Below are 25,997 nucleotides of genomic sequence, written 5' to 3' on the forward strand. Positions count from 1 at the left end.
TGGGACTCGAACCTGCACTAATTGCAGGCAGCTGGTGTTCCTTAAGGAGGCATCAGCCCACTGCTCCACCAAGGCTCTTTGTGATGGTATGGTGGGCCCTACACCTGCATTTCGGATTTGTTTCCCCAATAAGAAGAATCCACAAGGAACATGCAGCCGAACATGACCAAAGAAGTTAATTTTATTAATAAACAAACTAGCATGCTCACACGTGCTTTTCATGCACGGATCACCTGCCTGTAATTCATCAACGGCTACTTGAACGATTTGCACCCTGTTGCAGAAACAGAGATTTATTTTTTTTCCCCAAAAAAGAGAATTTTCTTTTTTTTCCCTTTTCTTTTCCTTTCTTATTTTATTTTTATTTTCTTGCCTTGCCTTGCCTTGTCTTTCTTCTTTCTACTGACTCAGGCGGACACACCTTGGGGACTCAGGGCATCCTCCACAAAGACCTCGTCCTTGATGGTGTAGCTCAGGGATCTCCAGTATATCAGAGGGTCACGAGGCTCAATGTCGTTCCTGACCATTCTAATCCCAACAAGGTCCAGCACCCGGGGCCACATGCTGACCTCTGAAATCTCCCCCACAAAGGATTGGGCGCTGTCAAATCCCCCTCCGAAGGAATCCTGGTCCTGACCCAGCACGATGGACGCCTCCTGGCTGAGGCTGTAGCCCTTTTTCAAACCTTGTCGAGGGAGAGGTTCTCCATTGAGCCAGAACTGGACCAGCCCATTGCTGGAGTCCCAGGACACACAGATGTGATCCCAGCTCGGTTTCTCCTTCAGGGGAACCTTGAAATTGACTGCTGAATCTCCAACGTAAATGGAATATTCGTTGGCTTGGCTCTTGAAGATCAGGAAATCGTTGTGACTCGACTGGGTGGCGTAAGAGAAGAGGCCATAGGCACGGGACAGGAGGGGTGTAGTGCTTCAAACAGACGGTCAGCTTGGTCAACGGTTGCTGGTTGGAGACGGGGAGATACACAGCGGAGGTGGCAGATGGTGCTGGGAAAACAAAGACCTTGTTCTGGAGATCTAAAAGGAGACAAAAGAGATGCTGGTCAGCAGGAAAAGCAGCCTGGGGAGCTGGGCTAACTTCACCTGGCCCATTTTGGCCCGGCACAAAGCAAAGCGGAGAGGCCACCCAGTTAAGTTACCTAGGAATGGCTGACTTGGTTTTTTAGGGGGTCTTGAAGGAAATGTTCTGCTCAGTTGAAGTACAGGGAGGGGGAGGCAAGTTTGAATCACTCATCAGACACTCCAAGAGGTCTGGGGGCCAAGAATGAGAACAGGCCAAGGGAAGGGAGGAAGGAAGGAAGGAAGGAAGGGAGGAAGGAAGGGAGGAGGGAGGGAGGGAGGGAGGGAAAAGAAAGGAAAGGAAAGGAAAGGAAAGGAAAGGAAAGGAAAGGAAAGGAAAGGAAAGGAAAGGAAAGGAAAGGAAAGGAAAGGAAAGGAAAGGAAAGGAGAATAGAATGGGAGGGAGGAAGGAAGGAAGGAAGGAAGGAAGGAAGGAAGGAAGGAAGGAAGGAAGGGAGGGAGGGAGGGAATGGGAGGGAGGGAAGGAAAAGAAAGAAGAATAGAATGGGAGGGAGGGAGGGAGGAGAGAATGGGAGGGAAGGAAGGGAAAGAAAGAATAGAATGGGAGGGAGCGAGGGAGCGAGGAAGGGAGGAAGGAAGGAAGGAAGGAAGGAAGGAAGGAAGGAAGGAAGGAAGGGAATGGGAGGGAAGGAAGGGAAAGAAAGAAGAATAGAATGGGAGGGAGAGAGGGAGGGAGGGAGGGAGGGAGGAGGGTGGTGGACAGGAGTTCAGATCCCCCCTTACTCGTGGAAACTCTTTGGCTGAACCCACCTCAGAAGGATCTGGTGTGGAAATCAACCCACAGTCTTACAATTTGAGATTCTCCATGATCAACTAGCTCTACCATGAACAGAAGATCCAACAGCCCCATCGAGAGCAACGGCAATGAAAAGTTCAGAGAAGTTCACCCAGCTTCTGGAAACCAGACGGAGCTGCTCCTACGTGGGTTTAAGCCTCACCTTCTTGGCCAAAGGATCCCGACAGGCAGGTGAGGATAAGAAGGAGGGAAGGAAGGACGATCATCTTGGAGGACAATGGAGGAACCGGCTGGTCACGGGAACGCTTGTACCGATGTCCTTGGGTGTGGAGCTGTGTCCTCCTTGCAAGGACCGAATCCTCCCTTTAAATGGTGAAACTCTGGGGTGTTGCTTGCATGGTTCTCTTGAACATGGAACAAAGAGGCGTATTAACCTTGGACTTTCCCCAAGAGAGTAATTACATTGCAACATGCTTTGTAATGTACACAATGTCTCTTCTGTCCCAGCCTACATGAGTTCTTGTTATGCTCACAAGGGGAAACCCCTCTTCCAAGGAACAAGCAGGAACCGCAAGGAAAAGACCCAACCCCTTTTATTCTCACAGACCTGAGTCAATGTCCAAGGCAAACAAACCCAGTCCACAGAAACGCTTTCGTGCATCCTGGATTTGTCCCAACTGTTCTTCATCACTGTCCAACTCAGACTTCCAGCACAGCTGTGTCTAAGCCTGAGCGCGAGTAGAGGGGCCAGGCTCCTCGTCCGACTATCAGTTCTCCATCTGATACTTCTAACTTTCTTCCAAGAGCTTGGAAGACAAAACCTCGGGTCCCAGTGGCTGACCCAGATTGGATCCTGCCCCCTTTTTTACTTCCCTTTACAGGAGGGATGACCGACCTGAGCCACCAGAGGGCGCCCCTATTGCAGACCTGTGGTATACCCTGCCTTTTCTTTTAAGGTGCAGATGCCAAAGTGGGACACCAGAGGGCAGACCTTTCCCATTCTTTGGAAAAGCTGGTAATGGAAGGAAGGAAAAGGAGGGAGGGAGGGAGGGAGGGAGGGAGAAAGAAGAGACAGTGGGACGGAGTGATTTTTTTCCCCAAAAGAGAATTTTCTTTTCTTTTATTTCATTTCATTTCATTTCATATTTTATTTTATTTTATTATTTTATTTTATTATTTAATTTAATTTAAGAGCCTTGGTGGAGCAGTGGGCTAATGCCTCCTTAAGTAACACCAGCTGCCTGCCATTAGTGCAGGTTCGAGTCCCACCAGGCTCAAGGTTGACTCAGCCTTCCATCCTTTCGAGGTAGGTAAAATGAGGACCCAGATTGTTGGGGGCAATTAAGCTGACTTTGTAATAATGCCGCTTGTGGGGGGTGTTAAAGCCCTAATAAGCAGGCATATACATAGAATGAAGGCTATTGCTAAGCACTTTGATTTGTGCTTCTTAGATTGCAAGCCGCCCTGAGTCTTCGGAGAAGGGCGGGATATAAATGAGATTTATATTAACCAGTGGAACAACCTGCCTCCAGAAGCGGTGAACGCTCCAACACTGGAAGTTTTTAAGAAGAGACCGGACAGCCATTTGTCCGAAATGGTATAATAGGGTCTCCTGCCTGAGCAGAGGGTTGGACTAGATGACCTCCAAGGGATGATCTCACAAACCCACCCCCCAAACGTCAACAGCCGTCTTCAAGGGGCAGCCCAGGCAACGTCTGTTGCCGTAGTCTAAGCATCGGGGGGAACTGGCAGGCTTTCTGGCCATCCCTCTTGTAGCGAAATGGCACAATCCCCTCCACCAGGAAAGCCACTTCCTTTGGATTCTTTTTTCCTTTTGTTTTTTTTTTCAGTTTAAAAGCAAAAGGGGGAGAGAGAGAGAGAGAAAAACATTCACCGAATCACGCATAAGCAGCTAATTTATTGCCAGGAGATTCGAACGCCCCCTCGCGATTGGCGGGCGTCTACAAATCAATCGCGATCTATTTCAGCTACCTGCCATACATTTGCAAAGCTGCGGATCATTATTTATTGATTTTTTTTTCCCTCCCCCCCCAAAAAGGAAATTGCTTTTCTTCCCCATTTTTTTTTTTTGGAGGGAGGGGTTGTTGTTGTTTCTCTCTTCCCTTTTTGAAGCAGGACTTGCTCCTCAGCAGCTCAAGAAACCCGTTGCAAAGCCTCTTCGACGCGGGCGCCGCCCGTAGCTGTATAATTAAAGGCTCTCCACCTGAGCCAAGGATGAGGGACGTCGCCGTTTTTCTGGACCAGATTAATTTCTTCCTCCTTCAGGACCCGGGGCCACATGTTCACGTCCGCCATTTCCCCCAGAAAGCATTCTCTCTTGCCCCAGGCATCCAGCTCGTGGCCCAGGGAGATGCTTCCGGTTTGGCCCATCTTGTAACCCTTCCTCATGACAAAGCGAGGGAGGAGATCCCCGTTCAGCCAGAAGTGGACCAAGCCAGTGGTGGAGTTCCAGGCCACGCAGATGTGCTGCCACTCGGCCTCCGACCTCTTCAAAGGCGCGACGACTTGGCTCATCCCACCTATGACAAGGTTATAGGAGCTGGGGTTGGGCTTCACAATCTGGAAATCCTTGCTCTTCTGCTTGGTAGAGTAAGAGAAGAGGGTGTAGGGGCGGAACTGGAGGGGGGCGTATCTCAGGCAGACGGTGAAGTTGGTCAAGGGCTGCGGAAGGGAGACATTCAGAAATACGGCGGCCTTCTTGTTACCGGCCGGGAAGACAAAGACTTTCTTCTGGAGATCTGCAAGGGGACAAAAGACATCTGCGTTAACAGGACACCTGCCTACGATCGGGTGAAGGAGAGCGGCTAAAATCGGTGGAGAGATAAGAGGAACGTGAGCCCTGAGCAAGAAAGACTAGACTAGACTAGATTAGACTAGACTAGATTAGACTAGACTAAACTAGACTACAACAGAACAGAACAGAATAGAATAGAATATAGATGGGACGGGACGGAACAGAATAGAATAGAATAGAATAGAATAGAATAGAATAGAATAGAATAGAATAGAATAGAATAGAATAGAATAGAATAGAATAGAATAGAATAGAATAGAATAGAATAGAAATACAGAATAGGATAGAATAGAATAGAATAGAATAGAATAGAATAGAATAGAATAGAATAGAATAGAAATACAGAATAGAATAGAATAGAATAGAATAGAATAGAATAGAAATACAGAATAGAATAGAATAGAATAGAATAGAATAGAATAGAATAGAATAGAATAGAAATACAGAATAGAATAGAATAGAATAGAATAGAATAGAATAGAATAGAATAGAATAGAAATACAGAATAGAATAGAATAGAATAGAATAGAATAGAATAGAATAGAATAGAATAGAATAGAATAGAATAGAATAGAATAGAAATACAGAATAGAATAGAATAGAATAGAATAGAATAGAATAGAATAGAATAGAATGGAATGGAATGGAATGGAATGGAATGGAATGGAATGGAATGGAATGGAATGGAATGGAATGGAATGGAATAGAATATAGATTAGATTAGATTAGATTAGATTAGATTAGATTAGATTAGATTAGATTAGATTAGATTAGAACAGATGGGATAGAGTAGAGTAGAGTAGAGTAGAGTAGAGTAGAGTAGAGTAGAGTAGAGTAGAGTAGAGTAGAGTAGAACAGAACAGAACAGAACAGAATAGAATATAGATGGGATGGGAATAGAATAGAATAGAATAGAATAGAATAGAATAGAATAGAATAGAATAGAATAGAATAGAATAGAATAGAATAGAATAGAATAGAATAGAATAGAATAGAATAGAATAGAATTTAGAATATAGATTAGATTAGATTAGATTAGATTAGATTAGATTAGATTAGATTGGAACAGATGGGATGGAGTAGAGTAGAGTAGAGTAGAACAGAACAGAACAGAACAGAATAGAAATTAGAATAGAATAGAATGCTTAGTAACAACAGCAGAGAGACTCCCCCAAGGATGGCCAAATTCCGCAGTTATCAATGCTAATTTCAAGGCAGAAGTTCTCCCACAAATATCAACCACGCCATGTTCCATTGGGTGCAATTTAAGAGAAAAGTAGAATGCCGGCTCTGTACGCACGTGTGAACAAATATGAACACCTCTGACCGCAAGCCACATTTAATCTGATTTCACAAAGTTTGTATTTGCCCTCTAATTGCATCTGTGTTGAGAGGGAAGCCAATTTGAAATCTGATATTTTTCTTGTTTTTATTTAATTGGAATCGAAGCGGCCCCTTCAACTTCTAATTTACTTTTAATTTCGACTAGAGTGCCAATGCTAGCAGCTGAAGATTCTGCCTTCCTTTTTAATTGATAACTGCCTAATTTTAAATTTATGTGCCTTGTAAGTTGTGAGTCGTAAGTTCCTCCTGCTAAATTTGTGGCCTTTTTATGTCCAGCAAAATGGCAATGTAGAAATGACACTAAGGGCAAACTTGAGCTTGAATTAGAGAAAAGTGCAGCTTTTTCCTCTTCAGAGATAAATATCAAGATTTGAGGTTATGTTTAATGCGTCCCTTTTAATAGAGGAGGAAAAATTACTCAACAGCTACTCCAGGCCAGCAACCTACACCCTGATCTTTGTAATCCCGTTGGAAATATTGCCATAAAATGCTGGGCTATAAAACGCCCAACGAAATAGCGATATGGTGATAAAAGCAACTGAGATTTTTCCCAAAGAGAGTCCTTTAGAGGTAGCCCTTAATTTACGACCACAGTTGGGACTAGAAGGCAGTTGCTAAGTGAGTCACACAGTCCTTAAGCAAATCTAGCTTGCCCCTTTGACTTGACATGGCCATAAGTGCAAAGACTGCTTGTAAGTTGGTTTTTTTCAACGCTGTTGTTGCATGGGATGGTCACTAAACAAATGGCTATCAGTTGAGGACTGCCTGTATCTTTCCCACTATCTAGTAAACCTGCTTTAACTTACTAATAAATTGCTCATCAGAGAAACCACGGTATGTTGTTGTCCATACACCTGTAATAGGGCGTGATAGCCCCAAAGGTGTTGAACTCCAGCGTGAGGTCTTGGAAGACCTCTACTTGACCTCTGAAACTCCTTCGGGGCGACACAAGGCCAGCTTCTCCTTCTCACCAAGACGGGCTGATTCAGTCAGAAGATGGTGGACCAGGAGTTCAGGTCCCCCCTTACTGATGGAAACTCTACCTGGGCTTTGGCTGAACCCACCTGAGAAGGAACCTGTGAGGAAATCAACCCACATTCTACATGACCAACAAGCTCTACCATGAACAGAAGATCCAACAACCCCATTGAGAGCAACGCCAATGAAAACTTCAGAGAAGTTCTGGAGACCACAGGACCCTCTGCTCCTACGTGGGTTTAAGCCTCACCTTCTTGGCCGAAGGATCCTGACAAACAGGTGAGGATAAGAAGGAGGGAAGGAAAGTGGACCATCGTGGTGGACGATGGAGGAACCGGCTGGTCGCAGGAACGCTTGTTCTGATGTCCGTGTCCTCCTCTCAGCTTCTCAAATGAGGACACCCCTCTGATCTTTCTCTTGAACTTAGAACAAGGGGCAGGCTGAACTGTTACTTCTGTTTTCCCAGTGTTCCCATGAACGAAATGATAACGTTTAATCAGGATTAAATCAACCATCCTAATTGCCCGTGAATATGATTGATTGATCTGCAGATAAATAAACAAACAACTCAAGTCACGTCAAGTTGATGGCGTTGCTTTGATATTCCTCTTAAACCTAAAACAAAGGCAGTTATTATCCGTAGTCTGCCTGGAATATTCTTATCTTTGCCATGTCAAAATGTCATCCTTCCCTCAACAGGCCCAAGTCAGATGGGTGGGTTCCACGTCTGCACTTGGAAGGCTTGATGATGGCTCCACCGGCTGAGGAATTCTGGGCCATGATCTATATCTATATATCTGTGTGTCCATCCATCTATCATCTATCTATCTATAGATCTATCTATGTATCATATACCTATCATCTCTCTCTCTCTCTCTCTCTCTCTCTCTCTCTCTCTCTCTCTCCTTATCCATATCTATCTATCTATCTATCTATCTATCTATCTATCTATCTATCTATCTATCTATCATCTATCTATCTATATCTATCTATCTATCTATCATCTATCTATCTATATCTATCTATCTATCTATCTATCTATCTATCTATCTATCTATCATATACCTATCATCTATCTATCTTTCCCATCCATATCTCTCTCTCTCTATCATATACCTATCATCTACTTATCTATCATATATCTATCTATCTATCTATCTATCTATCTATCTATCTATCTATCTATCTAATCTATCTATCTATCTATCTATCTATCTATCTATCTATCTATCACATACCTATCATCTATCTATCTATCTATCTATCTATCTATCTATCTATCTATCTATCCATGCAGGCTATGGATTGGACACGCCTGTTCTAGAGTCTTCTTCAAGGGCAGCCCCTGGAAGCGCCTGTTGCAGTAGTCTAGGCATAGGGTGAATTTGCTGGAGGTGTGCTCGCTCTGCTCAGTCCCCATGTAACAGAGAGAAAAATTGCAACCACCTGGCAGAAAGCCCCAGATCCTTTCCAGCTATTTAAAAAAGAAAAAAGACACACAATTCAGCGTATGGTGAATAAACAGCTTCTTTTATTGCCAGGAGATTAGAACACCCACTTATAATTTTGATATCATCTACCTATCCGTCACAATCTACTTGAATGATTTGCAATACATTTGCAGAACTGCAGATTTCTCCCCCCCCCTCCAAGAACTTTCCTTTCCTTTCCTTTCATGTTTTTTTTTAAAAAAACATTTGGAAAATCTTAATGTTTTGGAAGTGGAGAAGACTACGGCATTGTTTTTGTAACAACCACGTAATCCTGAACGGTGTAACTAAGCGATCTCCAGTCGATCAGACAGTTAGGGACGGAATCCTCTTTCATGACCAACCCGATTTCATCAGTGGTCAGCACCCTGGGCCACAAGTTGACCTCTGTCATTTCGCCCACGAAGCATTGCTTGATGTCAAAGCCGCCTCCAAAGTTATCCTGCTCCTGGCCCAAAATAATGGACGCCTCGGGGCTGATCTTGTAACCCCTTTTCATTCCCACACGGGGGAGAAGTTTTCCGTTGAGCCAAAAGTGGACCAGTCCATCCCAGGTGTTCCAGGAGACGCAGATGTGTTCCCAAGCTGGAAAAGGCCTTGTAGGAACTGTGAAATTCTGCTTTGATCCGCCCAGATGAACGGAATACGTGTTCCGATCTGGCTTGAAAATCAGGAAATCGTTGTCTTTCAAGCGGGTGGCGTAAGAGAAGAGAACAAAGGAAAAAAACAGTGGCGTGTGGTATTTCAAGCAGACGGTGAGATCCGTCAAGGGTTGCTGGAGGGTGGCGTTCAGACGCACGAAGGCCTTGTTAGTAGCTACTGGGAAAATGAAGACCTTTTTCTGGAGATCTGGAAGGAAACCAAAGACATCTCTGTTAGCGGAAGATCGGCCTAAGATCGGGTAGTGGGAGACAGAGGAAAGCTGCTAGCAACACGGTGGACAGAGAAGAGGAACTTGAGCCCTGAGCAAGTAACATGGGAAAACCGTTTGGACAAGAGCCTTGGTGGAGCAGTGGGCTAATGCCTCCTTAAGTAACACCAGCTGCCTGCAATTAGTGCAGGTTCGAGTCCCACCAGGCTCAAGGTTGACTCAGCCTTCCATCCTTCCGAGGTAGGTAAAATGAGGACCCAGATTGTTGGGGGCAATTAAGCTGACTTTGTAATAATGCGGCTTGGGGGTGTGTGAAAGCCCTAATAAGCAGGCATATACATAGAATGAAGGCTACTGCTAAGCTTGTAAGCCGCCCTGAGTCTTCGGAGAAGGGCAGGATATAAATGGAATTAAAATAAAAAATAAAAAAAATAAAGTCCCCCCCTGTTTTGCCAAGTGATGATTATGTGCCCCAGCCATTCTTTCTTTTGGATCCAGAAACAATAAGACAATAGAATAGAATAGAATAGAATAGAATAGAATAGAATAGAATAGAATAGAATAGAATAGAATAGAATAGAATAGAATAGAATAGAATAGAATAGAATAGAATAGAATAGAATAGAATAGAATATGAAATAAGAATGGAATGGAAGGGAAGGGAAGGGAAGGGAAGGGAAGGGGAGAGGAGAGGAGAGGAGAGGAGAGGAGAGGAGAGGAGAGGAGAGGAGAGGAGAGGAGAGGAGAGGAGAGGAGAGGAGAGGAGAGGAGAGGAGAGAAGAAGAGAAGAGAAGAGAAGGATAGCCTAGCCTAGCCTAGCCTAGCATAGCATAGCATAGGATGGAATTTAGAATAAGGGAGGAAGGCAGGGAAGGAAGGAAGGAAGGAAGGAAGGAAGGAAGGAAGGAAGGAAGGAAGGAAGGAAGGAAGGAATGAAGGAAGGAAGGAGATGGTGGACAGGAGTTCAGATCCCCCTTTACTCATGGAACCACTTTGACTGAACCCACCACAGACGGATCCTGTGAGGATATCAGCCCACAAACTTACAATCTGACATTCTACATGACCAACAAGCTCTACCATGAACAGAAGATCCAACAGCCCCATCGAGAGCAACGGCAATGAAAAATTCAGAGAAGTTCACCCAGCTTCTGGAAACCAGGTGGAGCTGCTCCTACGTGGGTTTAAGCCTCACCTTCTTGGCCAAAGGATCCCGACAGACAGGTGAGGATAAGAAGGAGGGAAGGAAGGAGGACCATTGTGGAGGACGATGGAGGAACCGGCTGGTCGTGGGAACGCTTGTGCCGATGTCCTTGGGTGTGGAGCCGTGTCCTTCTTGCAAGGACCGAATCCCCCCTTTAAATAGTGAAATTCTGGGGTGTTGCTTGCATGGTTCTCTTGAACATGGAACAAAGAGGCGTATTAACCTTGGACTTTCCCCAAGAGAGTAATTACATTGCAACATGCTTTGTAATGTACACAATGTCTCTTCTGTCCCAGCCTAGGTGAGTTCTTGTTATGCTCACAAGGGGAAACCCCTCTTCCAAGGAACAAGCGGGAACCGCAAGGAAAAGACCCAAACCCTTTTATTCTCACAGACCTGAGTCAATGTCCAAGGCAAACAAACCCAGTCCACAGAAACTCGATGCTCGACACGAACGGTTGCCCACAGCCCCATTGAGAGCAATGCCTGGCGTTGGTGGGTCTCACCCAGCTTCTGGAGACCACAGGACCTTCAATAGACAGGTGGAGCTGCCCCTACGTGCCTCACCTTCTTGACCAAAGTGTCCTGACAGGTAGACCAGGATAAGAAAGAGGGAAAGAAGATGGAGCATCTTGGTGGATGATGGTCACAGGGACTCTGGATAGCCCTCTTCGACTGATGTCCTTGAGTGCGGAGCTGCATCCACCTTCCAGGACCAGGTCAACTTCTCAAGATGATGACACTTCTCTGCTGCGTCTTTGAACTCAGAACAAGGGTCAGGCTGAACTTTTGTTTTCCCCGTTTCCCCATGAATTGATTGATTTCATTTAATCAGGACTAAATCAACCCTCTCTAAGCCTGATTGACTGATCCCTAGATGAATAAACAAACACCTCGAGTCACCTCCGCTTGATGACGTTGCTCTGATGTTCCTCTTAAACCTAAAACAAAGACAGTTATTGTCCGTAGTCGCCATTCCGGATCCTTGACCAGAATATTCCAACGGCTCAAGTCACGTCAGCTTTTGGCCCTGACCCAATTTTACCATCCCTTTTATTTTAATTCATTTTGCCATCGCTTTTATTATTTTAATTCGAGGGAGACCCCGGTCACGTCTCTCCTCTGGAGGCCCCTCAGCTTGTGACTTACGACCTACGTTGCTAAGCAAGACAGTTTTTAAGTGAGCCGCACCCAATTTTAAAATCTTTTTGGCTGTGGCTGTTACGCAAATCACACTAACCGCAGTTAGTAAGCAAACCCAGCTTCCCCCGATAACTTTGCGTGTTGGGAGCTGGCTGGGAAGGTCACCAACGGTGAACACGTGTCCCCAGGATGCTACAACAGTCTTCAACACCTGTCGGTTGGCAAGGCACCCAATTTTGGATCACACAACCCATGGTGTGGCTAGGATAGTCGTAAGCGTGAGGACTGGGGTTTTTTTCCCGGCGAGGTAACTTCCAACGCTCACTAAACGAATGGCTATAAGTTGAGAACTATTCATAAAACAAATCTCCCCATTCATTTTAGGGCAATGATATCATAAGCTCACACGTCAATGGTAAACCCTAGAAGAGGGGTCCCCCAACTGTGGGCCGTGGCCCAGTAGTGGGCTGTGGCTTGCTGGCCACGGCCATGGGACAGGGTGGCCATTGTGTACACATGTGGTTCACACCTCCCCACTTGTGCTAGCGCTGCGGCTGTGGGGCGCAAGAATTGGGCGCTGCGCCACAGGGCGCAACAACGGGCCACCACTGCGTTTTTGCACCCCACGGTCGGGGGGGTCAATAGGCTGACTCTGCAAACTGCTTAGGGAGGGCTGGAAAGCACCGCAAAGCGGTCTAGAAGTCTAAGGGCTATTGCTATTCTTTTGAGCCACCTTGTGCAATTGAAAGAAAGAGAAGAGAAAAATTCAGCGTATCATGATGAACAAGCAGCTCATTTTATTGAATGCCCGCTTGTGATTTCCGGGCACGAATCATCCACATGTCAATCATGACCTACTTCCTAATTTGCGATACAGAAAAACTACGCATTTCTTTTCCCCCCAAAAAAAGAATATCCCTTTTCTTTCGTTTCTTTTCTTCACTTTCTTTTTCTTTTCAAAGGCGGGCCTTCCATTTTGAGGGAACCTAAGGCACTTCATCCGTAACGACCACGTAATCCTGAAGGGTATAATTAAAAGAATTCCAACTGGCCAGGGGTTTCGGGAGCGTGTCCCCTTTCATGAGCAACCTGACGTCATCAGTGGTCAACACCTGGGGCCACACGTTGACTTCCGACATGTCCCCCATGAAGGATTGGTTGATGTCAAAGCCTCCTCCGAAGGTATCCTGGTCCTGCCCCAAAACGATGGAGGCCTGGGGGCTGATCCTGTAACCCCTCTTGGTTCCCAAGCGGGGGAGAAGAACTCCGTTGAGCCAAAAATAGATCAAGCCACTTCTGGAGTTCCAGGAGACACAGATGTGTTCCCAGTGCGGAATAGCTTTCGTAGGAATGTTGAAATTTACCACCGAGCCACCGACGGTAACTGAATACATGTGGGGTTTGTCCTTGAAAATCAGGAAATCGTTGTCGCTGGATGGGGTGGCATAAGAGAAGAGGGAGTAGGAACGGAACAGCGGGGAGTAGTGTTTCAAGCAGACGGAGAGGCTGCTCAAGGGCTCTGGAAGGGGCACATTCAGAAGCACGGAGGCCTTCCTGGAAGCTGCCGGGAAGACGAAGACCTTCTTCTCGAGATCTGTAAGGAGACCAAGACATCTCTGTTAGGAAGGCGAGCTATCTAGGATTGGGTATGGGAAGGCGAAGGAGGGCTGCTAGCCACACGATGGGCAGATAAGAGGATCTGGAGCCCTGAGCAAGAAAGTCACGTGGGAAAACCTGTCCAACAAGCCTTGGCTGTTTTGTCAAGGGCCAGGGCAGTGAAGGGCTGCTCCGTCCATTGGTTCCTTTGGAGCCAGAGACAATAAGCAGAGCAGCCAAGCTTTAAAAGCTCACTGACTCAAGGCTGACAGCCTTCCGTCCTTCCGAGGTCAACAAGGACCCAGATTGTTGGGGGCAAGAGGCCGATTCTGTAAACTGCCAGGACAGGGCTGTAAAGCACTGTGAAGCGGTAGATAAATCTAAGCGTTATGGCTATCTTCCTTTCCTTCCTTCCTTCCTTCCTTCCTTCCTTCCTTCCTTCCTTCCTTCCTTCCTTCCTTCCTTCCTTCCTTCTTTGTGATTAGAATTTCCCAGTGGTTACCAGTGGTTAGGATGTAGCATTGCAGGCTAACTCTGCCCACAGCCAGGAGTTCAATCCTGACCAGCTAAGGTAGAGTCAAGCCTTCCATCCTTCTGAGGTCGGTAAAATGAGGACTCATATTGTTGGGGGAGAATACGCTGACTCTGTAAAGCATTGTAAAGAACTGTGAAGTGGTAGATAAATCTAAGCCTTATGGCTATCTTTCCTTCCTTCCTTCCTTCCTTCCTTCCTTCCTTCCTTCCTTCCTTCTTTCCCAGTGGTTAGAATGTAGCATTAAGTCTAAGTGTTTATATCTTCCAATATCTAGTAATAACCCTTAGCTTACTACTACATTGCTCTTAAGAGTCACCATTGGAGAAGCTATTTAGATTGTTGTCCACTGGGGTCCTGAACAAGGTGCAGTAGTGAAGAGAAGACCAGCATCCCCATTGAGAGCAACGCCAATTAAAAGCTCAACCGACTTCACCCATCTTCTGGAAACCACAGGGCCCTCAATGGACAGATGGATCTGCTCCTACGTGGGTTTAAGCCTCACCTTCTTGGCCGAAGGATCCCGACAGACAGGCGAGGATAAGCAGGAGGAAAGGAAAGAGGACCATCGTGGTGGACGATGGAGGAACTGGCTGGTCGCAAGAACTCTGGGCAGTTGTCTCGTTCTGATGTCCTTGGGTGCGGAGCAGTGTCCTCCTTCAAGGACCGAATCAGCTTCTCAAATGAATGACACTTGTCTGATGTGCCTCTTGAACTGAGAACAAGGGGCAGGCTTAGCTGTCGCTTGTTTTCCCCATGAATGAACTGAGGCCATTTCATCAGGACTTAAATCAACACCTAAAGTGTTAGTATCGCTTTATACTGCACCGGTGAAGCCACACTTTGGAATATTGCCTCCAGTTCTGGTCATCACGATACAAAAAAAGATGTTGAGACCCTAAAAGTGTGTAAGGAGGAGCAAGAAAGATGATTAGGGTGTGTGTGTGTCTGTGTGTTAGATTTAGATTTAGATTTTATTAGATTTATATACCGCCCTTTTCCCGTAGGACTCAGGGCGGTTTGTGTGTGTATGTCCGGAAGCTAAAAATATATGATGAAAGGTTGCAGGAACTGGGTATGTCTAGTCTGAGGAAGAGAAGGACCAGGGGGGACATGATAGCAGTCTTCCAATATTTGAGGGGATGCCACAAAGAAGAGGGGGGGGTCAACCTGTTCTCCAAAGCGCCTGAAGGCAGGACAAGAAACAACGTATGGGAACTGATCAAGGAGAGAAGCAGCCTGGAATTAAGGAGAAATTTCCTGACAGTTAGAACAATAAACCAGTGGAACTACTTGCCTCCAGAAGTTGTGGCTGCTCCATCACTGGAGGTTTTCACAAAATGGTCTCTTTGTGAAAACAGCTCATTATTTGTGTAAATTATTCAAATTGCTAATAAATTCTTTATTAGCCTTCCAAATTCTTTATTAGCAATTTGAATAATTTACACACACACACACACACACACACACACATATATATATATATATATATATATATATATAGAGAGAGAGAGAGAGAGAGAGAGAGAGATATGATAGATGAAAGAAAGAAAGAAATAGATAGATAGATAGATAGATAGATGATAGAAAGGAAGGAAGGAAGGAAGGAAGGAAGGAAGGAAGGAAGGAAGGAAGGAAGGAAGGAAGGAAGGAAGAAAGAAAGAAAGAAAGAAAGAAAGAAAGAAAGAAAGAAAGAAAGAAAGAAAGAAAGAAAAGAAGATGGATGGATAGTAGGTGGATGGATGGATGGATGGATGAATGATCAATGGACGGATAGAGATAGATAGATAGATAGGTAGGTAGGTAGGTAGGTAGGTAGGTAGGTAGGTAGATAGATAGATAGATAGATAGATAGATAGATAGATAGATAGATAGATAGATAGATAGATAGATAGATAGATAGATAGAATAGGCAGACAGACTGACATTGAACAGGCCAGGGAAAAACCAGGTCTCAAAATATGGAAGGAGCCACCATCACATCCCCCTTGATTTCATAACTCAGACTGGACCAATCCAGCAAAGGGGCAGAGTCTCCGTGCCTCTGGAATCCCCTCAGCTGAGATGCAGACAAGACACTATCCCACAGGTAGACTCCGCCGACTTCTCCTTCGAAAGCTTGTTCAGCGTCCAGCGAGCCGCCGTAGGAATCTTGATCCTGTCCCAGCAGGATGACCAGATCCCGTCTGATCCGGTAACCCTTGGCGACCACTTTGCGGGGCAGGGGGATCCTGTTCAGCCAGAGCTGGACGATCCCGGTGGCCGAATCCCAGGTCAGACACAGATCCTCCCCTAGGCCGCTGCCTCTTTCCTCCGGCAGCTGGAAAAGCAGCGCTTGGTTACTCAGGCTGACTTCGTAGCGGGTGGCTTCCTTGAAAACGAGGATCTCATTGCTGTGATCTCGGGAGGCGGCGGAGAACAGGCTGAAATCCTGCTTCAGTTCGGAGTAAAATTTCAGGCAGAGAGTGAAGCTCACCATTTCCCCCTCCTGGCTGGGCTTCAGGAGAACGTAGGAGCTGGCAGAACGCTTTGGGAAGAGAAAGACTCGGTCCTCCAGATCTGACGGAGAAGAAGCGTGAGAGCAGACCGTCAGCAAGTGGAGAGGGGACACCCACACACCCCAACACACCCTGGCATGATCTGTATGTACGATCGGAAGTGGGGAGCCCCTAATGGGTGGGAAATCCCCCAAGAGGGTCCCACAAGGGACGTTTTGCCATACAGATGGACCTCGACTTACGAGCGGGATTTCCATTCGCCACTAAGCAAGGCAGAGTGAGTTGCACCCGATTTTACGCCCTTTTAGGCCACGGTTTGTCAAGTGGATCCTATTGTCACTAAGCGAGTCCGGCCTGCCCTATTGACTCGGCTCGCGGGAAGCCGGCAAGGGGTGATCACGTGACCCTGGGGTACTGCAACACGCCAGTTGCCAAGTGCCTGAATTTTAATCACGTGACCGTGGGGGGGCGGGGAGGAGGAAACGGTCGCGTCTTTTCAGCGCCGTTGTAACTTTGGACGGCCACTAAACGAACGTTTATAAGTCGAGGACTTCCTGCAATACATCTCTGGGGGCCCCCCCTTCCCCCTCCAGGCCCCCAAACTCACTGCAGGCGAAGGAAAAACCTTAATACTAACCAGCGTCCTTTTCATTTTTCGCCACTGCAGATTTTTGGGAGAAGATCAGCAGCTCAGCTCAAGGGGGTTGCTTGGACCCTCCTCCCCCCACCCACCCACCCCGCTAAATTTCCACTACAAATCCCATGCGCCACTTACTTTCCTGTGGCACAGCTTCCTTGAAGCAGAGAAGAAGGATCAGCAAAAATATCTCCATTTTGTTCTCCGGTGAGAAAGAGCCGGCCAGAGACATATCTGTGCGTGTGTTTCTTTGTGTGTGTGTGTGTGTGTGTGTTTGTGTGTGTGTAGCTTGGTGTGCAAAGAGGGAAAATATCAATCCTCGGTCTTCCTCGGTCTGGAAGAAGGCTGCAAGCCCTACGATTTATCTTTTCATGCTGGGTTAATAAGTAAGCAACGTGCCGGGGTGGGAAATTAAACCCCTGTTTATCCAGGGTCGGGATGAGGAGCTTGGAGATCTTTTTAGGATTTGGTTGGAAAAACTGCGAGCAACGTGGGGGGGGGGGGGGTGGGGGGGGGGCGCAGAATCAATATTTGCCTCCCGTCTTTTGAAGTTGATTCTTTCTGAGCCGGGAGTTAAGTAACAGGGGATTCCTGCCAAGCGCAAGTTGGGCAACTTGAGTTTAAACATAAATTATCCGTAACTGAGTTTAAACACGTCCATCGTCAAGAGAAAAGTTAAAAATGAAAAAAAAAATTGAATAAAATATTTAAAAATAATAAGATAAAGGTTAAGGTAAGATAACCTTTATTGTCGTTTTTTTTTACTGCGGGCACAACGGCACACATCAAAAGTGAAATTTAGTTGCCCGCTCTCAGAGTGAAACACATACATGACACACCCCTAAACATACCATATACAACATATGTATAGGCCCGCACCCCTACACATAACAAACATTAAATACTATTCATATTAAATATTAAATAAATACATCAATTAAAAACAAACAAACTCAGAGAGTAGGCTCAAGGGACCAGCAGGTCTGTTTCTAGTCCTCTTGAAGGCCACTCCCAGTATTTTTCTAGCCCTTTTGAAAATTCTTGTCCTCTTAAGGCTGGCTCCCGATACGCATACATAACAAATATTAAATACTATTCATATTAAATATTAAATAAATACATTAATTAAAAACAAACAGAGAGTAGGCTCAAGGGACCAGCAGGTCTGTTTCTAGTCCTCTTGAAGGCCACTCCCAGTATTTTTCTAGCTCTTTTGAAAAGTCTTGTCCTCTTAAGGCTGGCTCCCGATACGCATACATAACAAATATTAAATACTATTCATATTAAATATTAAATAAATACATTAATTAAAAACAAACAGAGAGTAGGCTCAAGGGACCAGCAGGTCTGTTTCTAGTCCTCTTGAAGGCCACTCCCAGTATTTTTCTAGCTCTTTTGAAAATTCTTGTCCTCTTAAGGCTGGCTCCCGATACGCATACATAACAAATATTAAATACTATTCATATTAAATATTAAATAAATACATTAATTAAAAACAAACAGAGAGTAGGCTCAAGGGACCAGCAGGTCTGTTTCTAGTCCTCTTGAAGGCCACTCTCAGTAATTTTTCTAGCTCTTTTGAAAATTCTTGTCCTCTTGAAGGTGGCTCCTGATATGATTCGAGTCCTGGTATGTTTCTAGTCCTCTTGAAGTTTCCTTCTGGAATGTTTCTAGTCCTCTCGAAGGCTGCTCTCTGCCACAGCTTACACAGAAGAGAGGGTTACAAACAAGCCAGATTCTCACAACCTGCTCCATTGAAGGAATCGTTTTTTTTCTCTCCAAGAGGCCAAACTTGGTTAGTTTGAGGCCGCTTTTTTTTTCCTGGCTTAGCCTGGGTTACTAACTTCGTGAGCCGAATCACGGCCTGAATTCGCCCTCCTTCAGCAAGTTGTGGCAGGAAACCAGCCAAGGTTTCCCCACGATGAGCATGTAACCTGGACGCGTCCGGATCGCGGAGATCGAGCTGGGGAAGTTGTTGTTGTTGTTGTTGTTGTTGTTGTTGTTGTTATTGTTGTTGTTGTTGTTGTTATTATTATTATTATTAATTATTATTATTATTATTATTATTATTATTATTATTATTATTATTATTATTATTAATTAAATTTATATACCGCCCTATCCCCGCAGGACGCAGGGCGGTTTACAGGGAAAATTAAAAGCATAACATACAAAAATTAAAATCAGTTAAAACAATTAATTAATTCAAGTCCCCGAAATTTAAAACTAAAACCCAATTAAAAAGTTGAGAGTTTGACGACGCTGCCTTGCCCGTTGCGCGCTCAGCGAGGAGAGCGGCGTTGAGAGACGGTCCCTTTGGCTTTTCAGCCCAGACCTTAGACACGTGGGAATGCTTGGCCGGCTGGTTCCGGGTCAAGCCAAGCACGTGGGAACGGGGCGTTTGCGCCTCCCTCGCTTCCTCTCAGGTACAACCTGGCTTCAATGGAGCCCCAAGCGCAGCGATCGCCCTTTTAGGCAGCCTTGGAAAGCCAGATAAGGGAGCGATGGAGAATGAAGAGCGGGAGGGGACGGGGGAAAGGAGGGTTGCGCAAATCTTGCAAATCGGGGTGAAGAGCGAGGCACGGGCCTTGCCGGGTCAGCGAGGGTCGTCTGGAGGAGAACAGCCCCCAGGTCAGCCGGGGACGCTCCTCCCCCGGGGGCTGGCGTTTATTTTTAGGCAGTGTTGCAAGATCTGCAAAAATAAATAAAAATAAATAGAAGCTATTTTGCTTTCTTCTCGCCTCTCCTGCAATTACCGGGGTCGACCACAAGGAGGCGACAGGACCCTCAAAATGCAATCCTTTCTTTTTCTTTCTTTCTTTATATCTATCTATCTTTATCTTCTCCCCCTCGTTCTCTTTCATTATCTATCTATCTATCTATCTATCTATCTATCTATCTATCTATCTATCTATCTATCTATCTATCTATCTATCTATCTATCTATCTATCTATCTATCTATCTATCTATCTATACACCTTTCTGCCTATCCACCTTTCTGCCTATCTATCTATCTATCTATCTATCTATCTATCTATCTATCTATCTATCTATCTATCTATCTATCTATCTATCTATCTATCTATCTATCTATCTATCTATCTATCTATCTATGCACCTTTCTGCCTATCTATCTATCTATCTATCTATCTATCTATCTATCTATCTATCTATCTACCTACCTACCTACCTACCTACCTACCTACCTACCTATCTATCCATCTATCCACCTTTCTGCCTACCTACCTATCTATATCTATCTATCTATCATCTATCTATGTATCTATCTATCTCTCTATCTATCATCTATCTATCCATCTATCTATCCATCCATCATTAAATACCTTTTATTCTCTCTCTCTCTCCAAAGTTACATCATAGAGCAGTGTCTCTCGACTTTAGCAACTTAAAGATAGGTTGCTAACTCCCAGAATGCCCCAGCCACCATGTTTTAAGATGGGTGGACCTCAACTCCCAGAATTCCCCAGCCAGCAGGCTTACGATGGGTGGATTTCCGCTCCCAGAGCATACCTGGCTGAGGAATTCTGGGAGTTGAAGTCCACCCGTCTTAAAACACGGTGGCTGGGGCATTCTGGGAGTTGAAGTCCACCCATCTTAAAAGTTGCCAAAGTTTAGAAACGCTGTCATACCGTATTACTCTTCTTTCTCCCCATGTCATAAATCCATTCTTCCTCTCTGCCCTGGCAGGACTTATGGCGTCAGCGCTGCCCCCCAATTTCTCTTGGGTCGTCTCAGGCCTGTTGGCTGGGCTGGCCATGCCCCGCCTCCCAGCTCATTACCAGTACATGCATGACCACGGGATCCGGCACTTGGTGTCGCTCACCGAGCGGAACCCACCTTATCACGACACCTGCCCGGGCATTCAAGTGCACCGTCTACGCATTGCCGACTTCTGCTCCCCCTCGGCTGAACAGATCCAGCGGTTTCTGCAGATTGTGGAAGATGCCAACGCCAAGGGGGAGGTAAGTGGGGAAGGGGGGCCTTGGCTGTTGCAGCGATGCCCACCCCTTATGGGCCTGACACCGCTGCGAGGTAGGGCCGTCCAAGAAACAGACATGGCAAAGATTTCTAAGAATGTTATAAGGTTCTCAGCTTTGTTAATTTTAGGAGGGGTGGGCTTCAACTCCCAGAATTTGCCAGCCAGCGTGCTTTAAGAGGGGTGGGCTTCAACTCCCAGAACCCCCCAGCCAGCATGCCTTAAGATGGGTGGGTTTCAACTCCCAGAATCCCCCATCTAGCCTGCTTTAAGAGGGTGGACTTCAACTCCCAGAATTCCCCAGCCAGCGTGCTTTAAGAGGGGTGGGCTTCAACTCCCAGAATTCCCCAGCCAGCGTGCTTTAAGAGGGGTGGGCTTCAACTCCCAGAATTCCCCAGCCAGCGTGCTTTAAGAGGGGTGGGCTTCAACTCCCAGAATTCCCCAGCCAGCGTGCTTTAAGAGGGGTGGGCTTCAACTCCCAGAATTCCCCAGCCAGCGTGCTTTAAGAGGGGTGGGCTTCAACTCCCAGAATTCCCCAGCCAGCGTGCTTTAAGAGGGGTGGGCTTCAACTCCCAGACTAAGCCATGCTGACTGGGGAATTCTAGGAGTTGAGGTCCATCCCTCTCAAACTTTCCAGGGTTAAAAAAAACACCATTTTTGGACCATACAGGTTGTCCTTGACTTACAACAACTCATTTAGTGGCCGGTTTCTCATTCATGTATTTGTATTATTTCTTTCTCACGGTTTTTGCTTTCTTTGTCCTTTTTTTCCATTTACATTCGTTTGCCTCCATTTTTTACCTTCTGTTTTGAAAGTTGTAATGAAGATCACATAGAAAAAGCAAACGAGGGAAATAATCCTTGAAATGTTTGTTTTCCCACCCGCCAGGCTGTGGCTGTTCACTGTTTGCTGGGCTTCGGAAGGACAGGAACCATGCTTGCCTGTTACCTTGCAAAGACCCACAAAATCACCGGGGTGGACGCCATCCAGAAAATCCGCCAGTTGCGGCCGGGCTCCATCGAGACGTACGATCAGGAGAAAGCGGTTGTCCAGTTTCACCAGCGTACAAAGTAGCCACAGGAAAGGATGAGACTTACCTGTGAGAAAGAACACAACCGTTGTGCCTCTTTCGGCTCCTTTCTGGGGGGAAAACAAGTTCGCTTTAGAGAATGGATCTAGCAGGGATCCGGTCTGACTGGAGTCTCACACACACACACACATAGAAAAGACACAGACACAAAATCACAAAGTTCCTTTATCATACTGTTGTTGCTGTTAGTATCAGTATTATTATTGAGAATGATAATTTTAAAAAGTTGGGAGGGACCTTGGAGGTCATCTAATCCAACCCCCTGCTCAGGCAGGAAACCCTCTACCATTTCAGACAAATGGCTGTCCAGTCATTCCTTAACAGCCATTTATCTGAAATGGTATAGGGCAGGGGTCTTCAAACCTGGCCCCTTTTATGACTTGTGGGCTTCAACTCCCAGAATTCCTCAGCCAGCATGTCTGGCTGAGGAATTCTGGGAGTTGAAGTCCACAAGTCACGAAAGGGCCAAGTTTGAAGACCCCTGGTTTAGAATCTCCAGTTTCAAGGAGGGGGAGTTTCTGGTTAAGGAGTGCCTTGAAAATAAGAAGCTCTCATAATAATAACAATTAAAAAAAAAGTTAGATTGTACCTCTCTGGCTGCCAGCTTATTTATTTATTTGCAGGTGGTCTTCGCTTTACGACCATAATTACAGTCGTGAGTTGTTGCGGTCGTTAAGTGGGTCACCGGTGACCATGACCGATTTTATGACCTCTTTTTGCGGCCGTTGTTAAACAAATGCAGGGGTTGTTAAAGGAAGCCAGTTCAATTCATTAAGGCGGGGGTCTTCAAACATGGCCCCTTTTATGACTTGTGGGCTTCAACTCCCAGAATTCCTCAGCCAGCGTGCCTGGCAGAGGAATTCTGGGAGTTGAAGTCCACATGTCATAAAAGGACCAAGGGAATCAGTTTTATCCCATGTATTTACAACAACACCTGAAAAAGTTGATTTGTCGCCGTTTTTCACATATACAACCGGGGCAGCCATTTTGATCACGTCATCAAAATTCAGACGCTTTTGTCAACTGACTTGTATTTATGATGGGCGCAGCATCGCTGGGGGGGGCCTCGCACTTTGGGGACCTTCTGACAAGCCTTGGTGGCGCAGTGGGCTAATGCCTCCTTAAGTAACACCAGCTGCCTGCAATTAGTGCAGGTTCGCGTCCCACCAGGCTCAAGGTTGACTCAGCCTTCCATCCTTCCGAGGTAGGTAAAATGAGGACCCAGATTGTTGGGGGCAATTAAGCTGACTTTGTAATAATGCCGCTGGGGTGTGTGTGAAAGCCCTAATAAGCAGGCATATACATAGAATGAAGGCTACTGCTAAGCTTGTGAGCCGCCCTGAGTCTTCGGAGAAGGGCGGGATATAAATGGAATTAAAATAAAATAAAATAAAATAAAGTCCATGGGCAAGCCGGATCCATTTAACGACCGTTTAACTAACGTTATAACTGCAAGGATTGACCTAACCACGGTGGCAAAAAAAGGTCATAAACTGGGGCAAAACTCACGCAACGACGGTCTTTGCTTAGCAGCCGAAATGTTAGGCTCAGTTGAGGCCGTAAGTCGAGGACTAGTGTAAATTGCAGAAAGAATGTTCTGTTTTATCTCCCGGTGCAATCAAAACACCTCGCTTCCTGAAACAGCCTGCATTTTCTAAGCTGGCGTGACTTCTGGGCCTGCCTCCCCCTCCTCCTCCCCGCAGCCAGGATTATGGGTAAGGGTGCTCCTAGACTAGAGGAAATTCCCACGCAAGGCCGGGGCCCTGCCGGATCAAAACGTTTCACGCATGAAGTCCCAGTCACAAAAGGGAACGCCAATCCTCAAAAGGGGATTAAATCTGAGAAATTCTACACCCCAAAATAAGTTTCAGCTCCCCAAATTAAGGGGGGTGGGGGTTTTCAGCTCTTTGCAAGGAGTCAAGTCAGTTGCCGCTCAGCAGCCGGGTTTGCATCATTGAGCAGATACCCCATTTGGGGAGGGGGGCTGCGAGGGTCCCATCACAGCCCCCCCCCCCAGCTTTGGATCGACATCAGATTGGCAGCTTGTCAGGGTGATCTTCCCTTTGTGCCTTCAGCAAGCCAACTCAAAGCGACAGGCTGTTTTGATCTGTGAGACAGCTTGAGCGTTGTGTGTGTGTGTGTGCTTTTGTGCGAGAGACCCCCCCCTTTTAAAAGAAACAATGGGAGATAATGAGGATTTTTTCCAATGCAGACAAGTGGGTGGGTGGAGGGAGAGTCTTGTAAGAAAGCACAATCACTCATTTGTGTAGTTGGCAACGGATTTGCCATCCTTGCCTTTCAGCCACGGAATACCCGTTCCCGCTCTGCTCTTCCTACCTCGCAGGGCTGTGGTGCAGCTGCCCGGCAGGCAGGGAGGAAAGCCAGAGGATGTATTTAAAAAGAAGGGAAGAGGAGGAAGAAAAAAAAGCATGCATTTGTGATTATTGCTTGGATGTTCCGGGCCGGGTTTTGTGGGGAAGGAGGGGCGTTTTGATGGCTTAAGGGCCGAACCGGAAGCCATGGTAAGATTCGCACTCAACTGCCTCCCAGAAAACATCCTTTAAATACATTGCCCAAAGATCAGTTTGAGGTCTCTGGCGGGGGTGGGGGGGGGAAATCATATTTGTGGTCTGACCACGAAGCATAGAAGGCAAAATTAACATTGCTAAGCACGTTTGATTTGCGCTTCTTAGATTGTAAGCCGCCCTGAGTCTTCGGAGAAGGGCGGGATATAAATGGGATTAAAATAAATAAAGAAACATGCTGCCTATAGGTTTATTTTACATATAAACTATTTTTTAAAAAAATCTTAAGTTAGCCACTCCCCGCCTGGTCATTGAGACTGGTGGCCAGAGAAACAGGATGGAGGAAGGAAGGAAGGAGAGAAAGAAAGAAAGAAAGAAAGAAAGAAAGAAAGAAAGAAAGAAAGAAAGAAAGAAAAAAGGAGAGGGAATGGGAAGGAAAGAAGGAGAGAGGGAATGGGAGGGAGGGAAGGGGAAGGAAATGGAAAGGAGAGGGAAGGGGAAGGAAGGAGAGAATTGGAAGGAGAAGAGGGAGGAAGGAAGGAAAGATGGGAGGGAGGGAGGAGAGATGTGGGAGGGAAGGAAGGACAAAGAAAGAAAGAAAAAAGAGGGAATGGGAAGGAAAGAAGGAGAGAGGGAAGGGGAAGGAAATGGAAAGGAGAGGGAAGGGGAAGGAAGGAGAGAATTGGAAGGAGAAGAGGGAGGGAGGAAGGAGAGATGGGAGGGAGGAGAGATGGGGAGGGAGGGAATGAGAGAGGGAGGGAAGGAAGAAAGGACAAAGAAAGAAAAAGAAAGAAAGAAAAGGAGAGGGAATGTGAAGGAAAGAAGGAGAGGGAATGGGAGGGAGGGAAGGGGAAGGAAGGAGAGAATTGGAAGGAGAAGAGGGAGGGAGGAAGGAAGGAAGGAAAGATGGTAGGGAGGGAGGAAGGAAGGAAGGGAAAGAAAAAAAAAGGAAAGCAGACAAGAGGGAAGGAAAAGGCTAAGGAAGCAAGCTAAAGCAAAAGAGACTTGTCCTTTTTTTAAAAAAAAAAGTGTGAATCCTCTTAGGGAAAACAAACGAAGGAGGCCGCTTGAGGTCCTTGCAGCAATATCTCTCGGGGACCGAGAGGGCAGATTTGGCTCAAGGTCCGCCTGTGTCCGATCCTGCATTTTTACTCTCTGAATTCAGAGGAGGGGTGGGGTTGGGGGGGGGTCTGAACACAACCCCAGCCCCTTTTATGCCCCACCAAACCCATCCCCGTTTGGGCCCAGCGACGATGGAGCACCGGCAGGTGTCCCCCCCCCCCCGCTGCCCCCCAGCGCAAGCCTCCCCAGGAGGGATCTGGCGCCTCCGGCACCCAGACCTGGATTATCTTAAAAGCCACCTTCAAGCCGTATCTTGTTTCCGCCCCTCCAAAGCGGTGATTATAAAAGGATGGGGGAGGGTGGGTAATCTCCTCTTTCGG

At 46.3% G+C, this 25,997-nt stretch overlaps 6 protein-coding genes across 10 annotated transcripts; 1 reads left to right on the forward strand and 5 right to left on the reverse strand.

The window, feature by feature from the left end:
• Nucleotides 1-305: 305 nt before the first annotated feature.
• On the reverse strand, nt 306-2,283 carry LOC310647405 (serum amyloid P-component-like). The gene is given in 3 exon segments (XM_083374656.1): nt 306-917; nt 919-1,034; nt 2,036-2,283. Coding segments are annotated over 3 exon segments (690 nt in total). The 5' UTR covers nt 2,100-2,283; the 3' UTR covers nt 306-407.
• Nucleotides 2,284-3,731: 1,448 nt separating this feature from the next.
• LOC310647407 (C-reactive protein-like) lies at nt 3,732-7,447 on the reverse strand. The gene is made up of 2 exons (XM_083374659.1): nt 7,221-7,447; nt 3,732-4,592 (listed from the first exon to the last, which is right to left on the reverse strand). Exons 1-2 carry the CDS (start codon nt 7,282-7,284, stop codon nt 3,988-3,990), a joined length of 669 nt encoding a protein of 222 aa, XP_083230785.1. The 5' UTR covers nt 7,285-7,447; the 3' UTR covers nt 3,732-3,987.
• Nucleotides 7,448-8,464: 1,017 nt separating this feature from the next.
• On the reverse strand, nt 8,465-11,334 carry LOC310647406 (serum amyloid P-component-like). 2 transcript variants are annotated; one of them, XM_083374657.1, is made up of 3 exons: nt 11,103-11,276; nt 10,527-10,728; nt 8,468-9,309 (listed from the first exon to the last, which is right to left on the reverse strand). In XM_083374657.1, exons 2-3 carry the CDS (start codon nt 10,588-10,590, stop codon nt 8,702-8,704), a joined length of 672 nt encoding a protein of 223 aa, XP_083230783.1. In that variant the 5' UTR covers nt 10,591-10,728; nt 11,103-11,276; the 3' UTR covers nt 8,468-8,701. The 2 variants fall into 2 exon arrangements, with proteins under 2 accessions (XP_083230784.1, XP_083230783.1); XM_083374658.1 differs by lacking the exon at nt 10,527-10,728 and having other exon boundaries at nt 8,465-9,309; nt 11,103-11,334.
• Nucleotides 11,335-12,443: 1,109 nt separating this feature from the next.
• LOC310647080 (serum amyloid P-component-like) lies at nt 12,444-14,526 on the reverse strand. Its single transcript, XM_083374041.1, has 2 exons — nt 14,312-14,526; nt 12,444-13,272 (listed from the first exon to the last, which is right to left on the reverse strand). The coding sequence occupies exons 1-2, from the start codon at nt 14,373-14,375 to the stop codon at nt 12,665-12,667; spliced, it is 672 nt and encodes a 223-aa protein (XP_083230167.1). The 5' UTR covers nt 14,376-14,526; the 3' UTR covers nt 12,444-12,664.
• DUSP23 (dual specificity phosphatase 23) lies at nt 13,575-22,525 on the forward strand. 4 transcript variants are annotated; one of them, XM_083374048.1, is made up of 4 exons: nt 16,036-16,581; nt 16,972-17,148; nt 20,651-20,925; nt 21,829-22,525. In XM_083374048.1, the coding sequence occupies exons 2-4, from the start codon at nt 17,067-17,069 to the stop codon at nt 22,012-22,014; spliced, it is 543 nt and encodes a 180-aa protein (XP_083230174.1). In that variant the 5' UTR covers nt 16,036-16,581; nt 16,972-17,066; the 3' UTR covers nt 22,015-22,525. The 4 variants fall into 4 exon arrangements, with proteins under 4 accessions (XP_083230177.1, XP_083230174.1, XP_083230175.1 ...); XM_083374051.1 differs by lacking the exons at nt 16,036-16,581; nt 16,972-17,148 and adding an exon at nt 13,575-13,644; XM_083374049.1 differs by lacking the exons at nt 16,036-16,581; nt 16,972-17,148 and adding an exon at nt 19,276-19,367.
• LOC310647040 (mucosal pentraxin-like) lies at nt 15,761-16,561 on the reverse strand (the record flags this gene model as incomplete). The annotated part of the gene is made up of 1 exon (XM_083373966.1): nt 15,761-16,561. The coding sequence occupies one exon, from the start codon at nt 16,559-16,561 to the stop codon at nt 15,761-15,763; it is 801 nt and encodes a 266-aa protein (XP_083230092.1).
• Nucleotides 22,526-25,997: the final 3,472 nt, after the last annotated feature.

This window comes from Vipera ursinii (assembly GCF_947247035.1).
Source record: "Vipera ursinii genome assembly, chromosome: 15".
NCBI lineage: Eukaryota > Metazoa > Chordata > Lepidosauria > Squamata > Viperidae > Vipera > Vipera ursinii.

What these genes read in the sequence shown, in the direction of transcription:
- LOC310647407 (XM_083374659.1), bottom strand. Translation starts at nt 7,284, where the DNA reads ATGGTCCACTTTCCTTCCCTCCTTCTTATCCTCACCTGTTTGTCAGGA. An exon ending in AGGATCCTTCGGCCAAGAAG is followed by an intron (nt 4,593 to 7,220) that starts GTGAGGCTTAAA and finishes GTCCCCTTGCAG; the next exon opens with ATCTCCAGAAGAAAGTCTTT.
- LOC310647406 (XM_083374658.1), bottom strand. Translation starts at nt 11,166, where the DNA reads ATGCTCCATCTTCTTTCCCTCTTTCTTATCCTGGTCTACCTGTCAGGA. An exon ending in AGGACACTTTGGTCAAGAAG is followed by an intron (nt 9,310 to 11,102) that starts GTGAGGCACGTA and finishes GTTTCCTTCCAG; the next exon opens with ATCTCCAGAAAAAGGTCTTC.
- LOC310647080 (XM_083374041.1), bottom strand. Translation starts at nt 14,375, where the DNA reads ATGGTCCTCTTTCCTTTCCTCCTGCTTATCCTCGCCTGTCTGTCGGGA. An exon ending in GGGATCCTTCGGCCAAGAAG is followed by an intron (nt 13,273 to 14,311) that starts GTGAGGCTTAAA and finishes GTCTCCTTACAG; the next exon opens with ATCTCGAGAAGAAGGTCTTC.
- DUSP23 (XM_083374048.1), top strand. Translation starts at nt 17,067, where the DNA reads ATGCGCCACTTACTTTCCTGTGGCACAGCTTCCTTGAAGCAGAGAAGA. An exon ending in TATCTCCATTTTGTTCTCCG is followed by an intron (nt 17,149 to 20,650) that starts GTGAGAAAGAGC and finishes CTGCCCTGGCAG; the next exon opens with GACTTATGGCGTCAGCGCTG. An exon ending in ATGCCAACGCCAAGGGGGAG is followed by an intron (nt 20,926 to 21,828) that starts GTAAGTGGGGAA and finishes CCCACCCGCCAG; the next exon opens with GCTGTGGCTGTTCACTGTTT.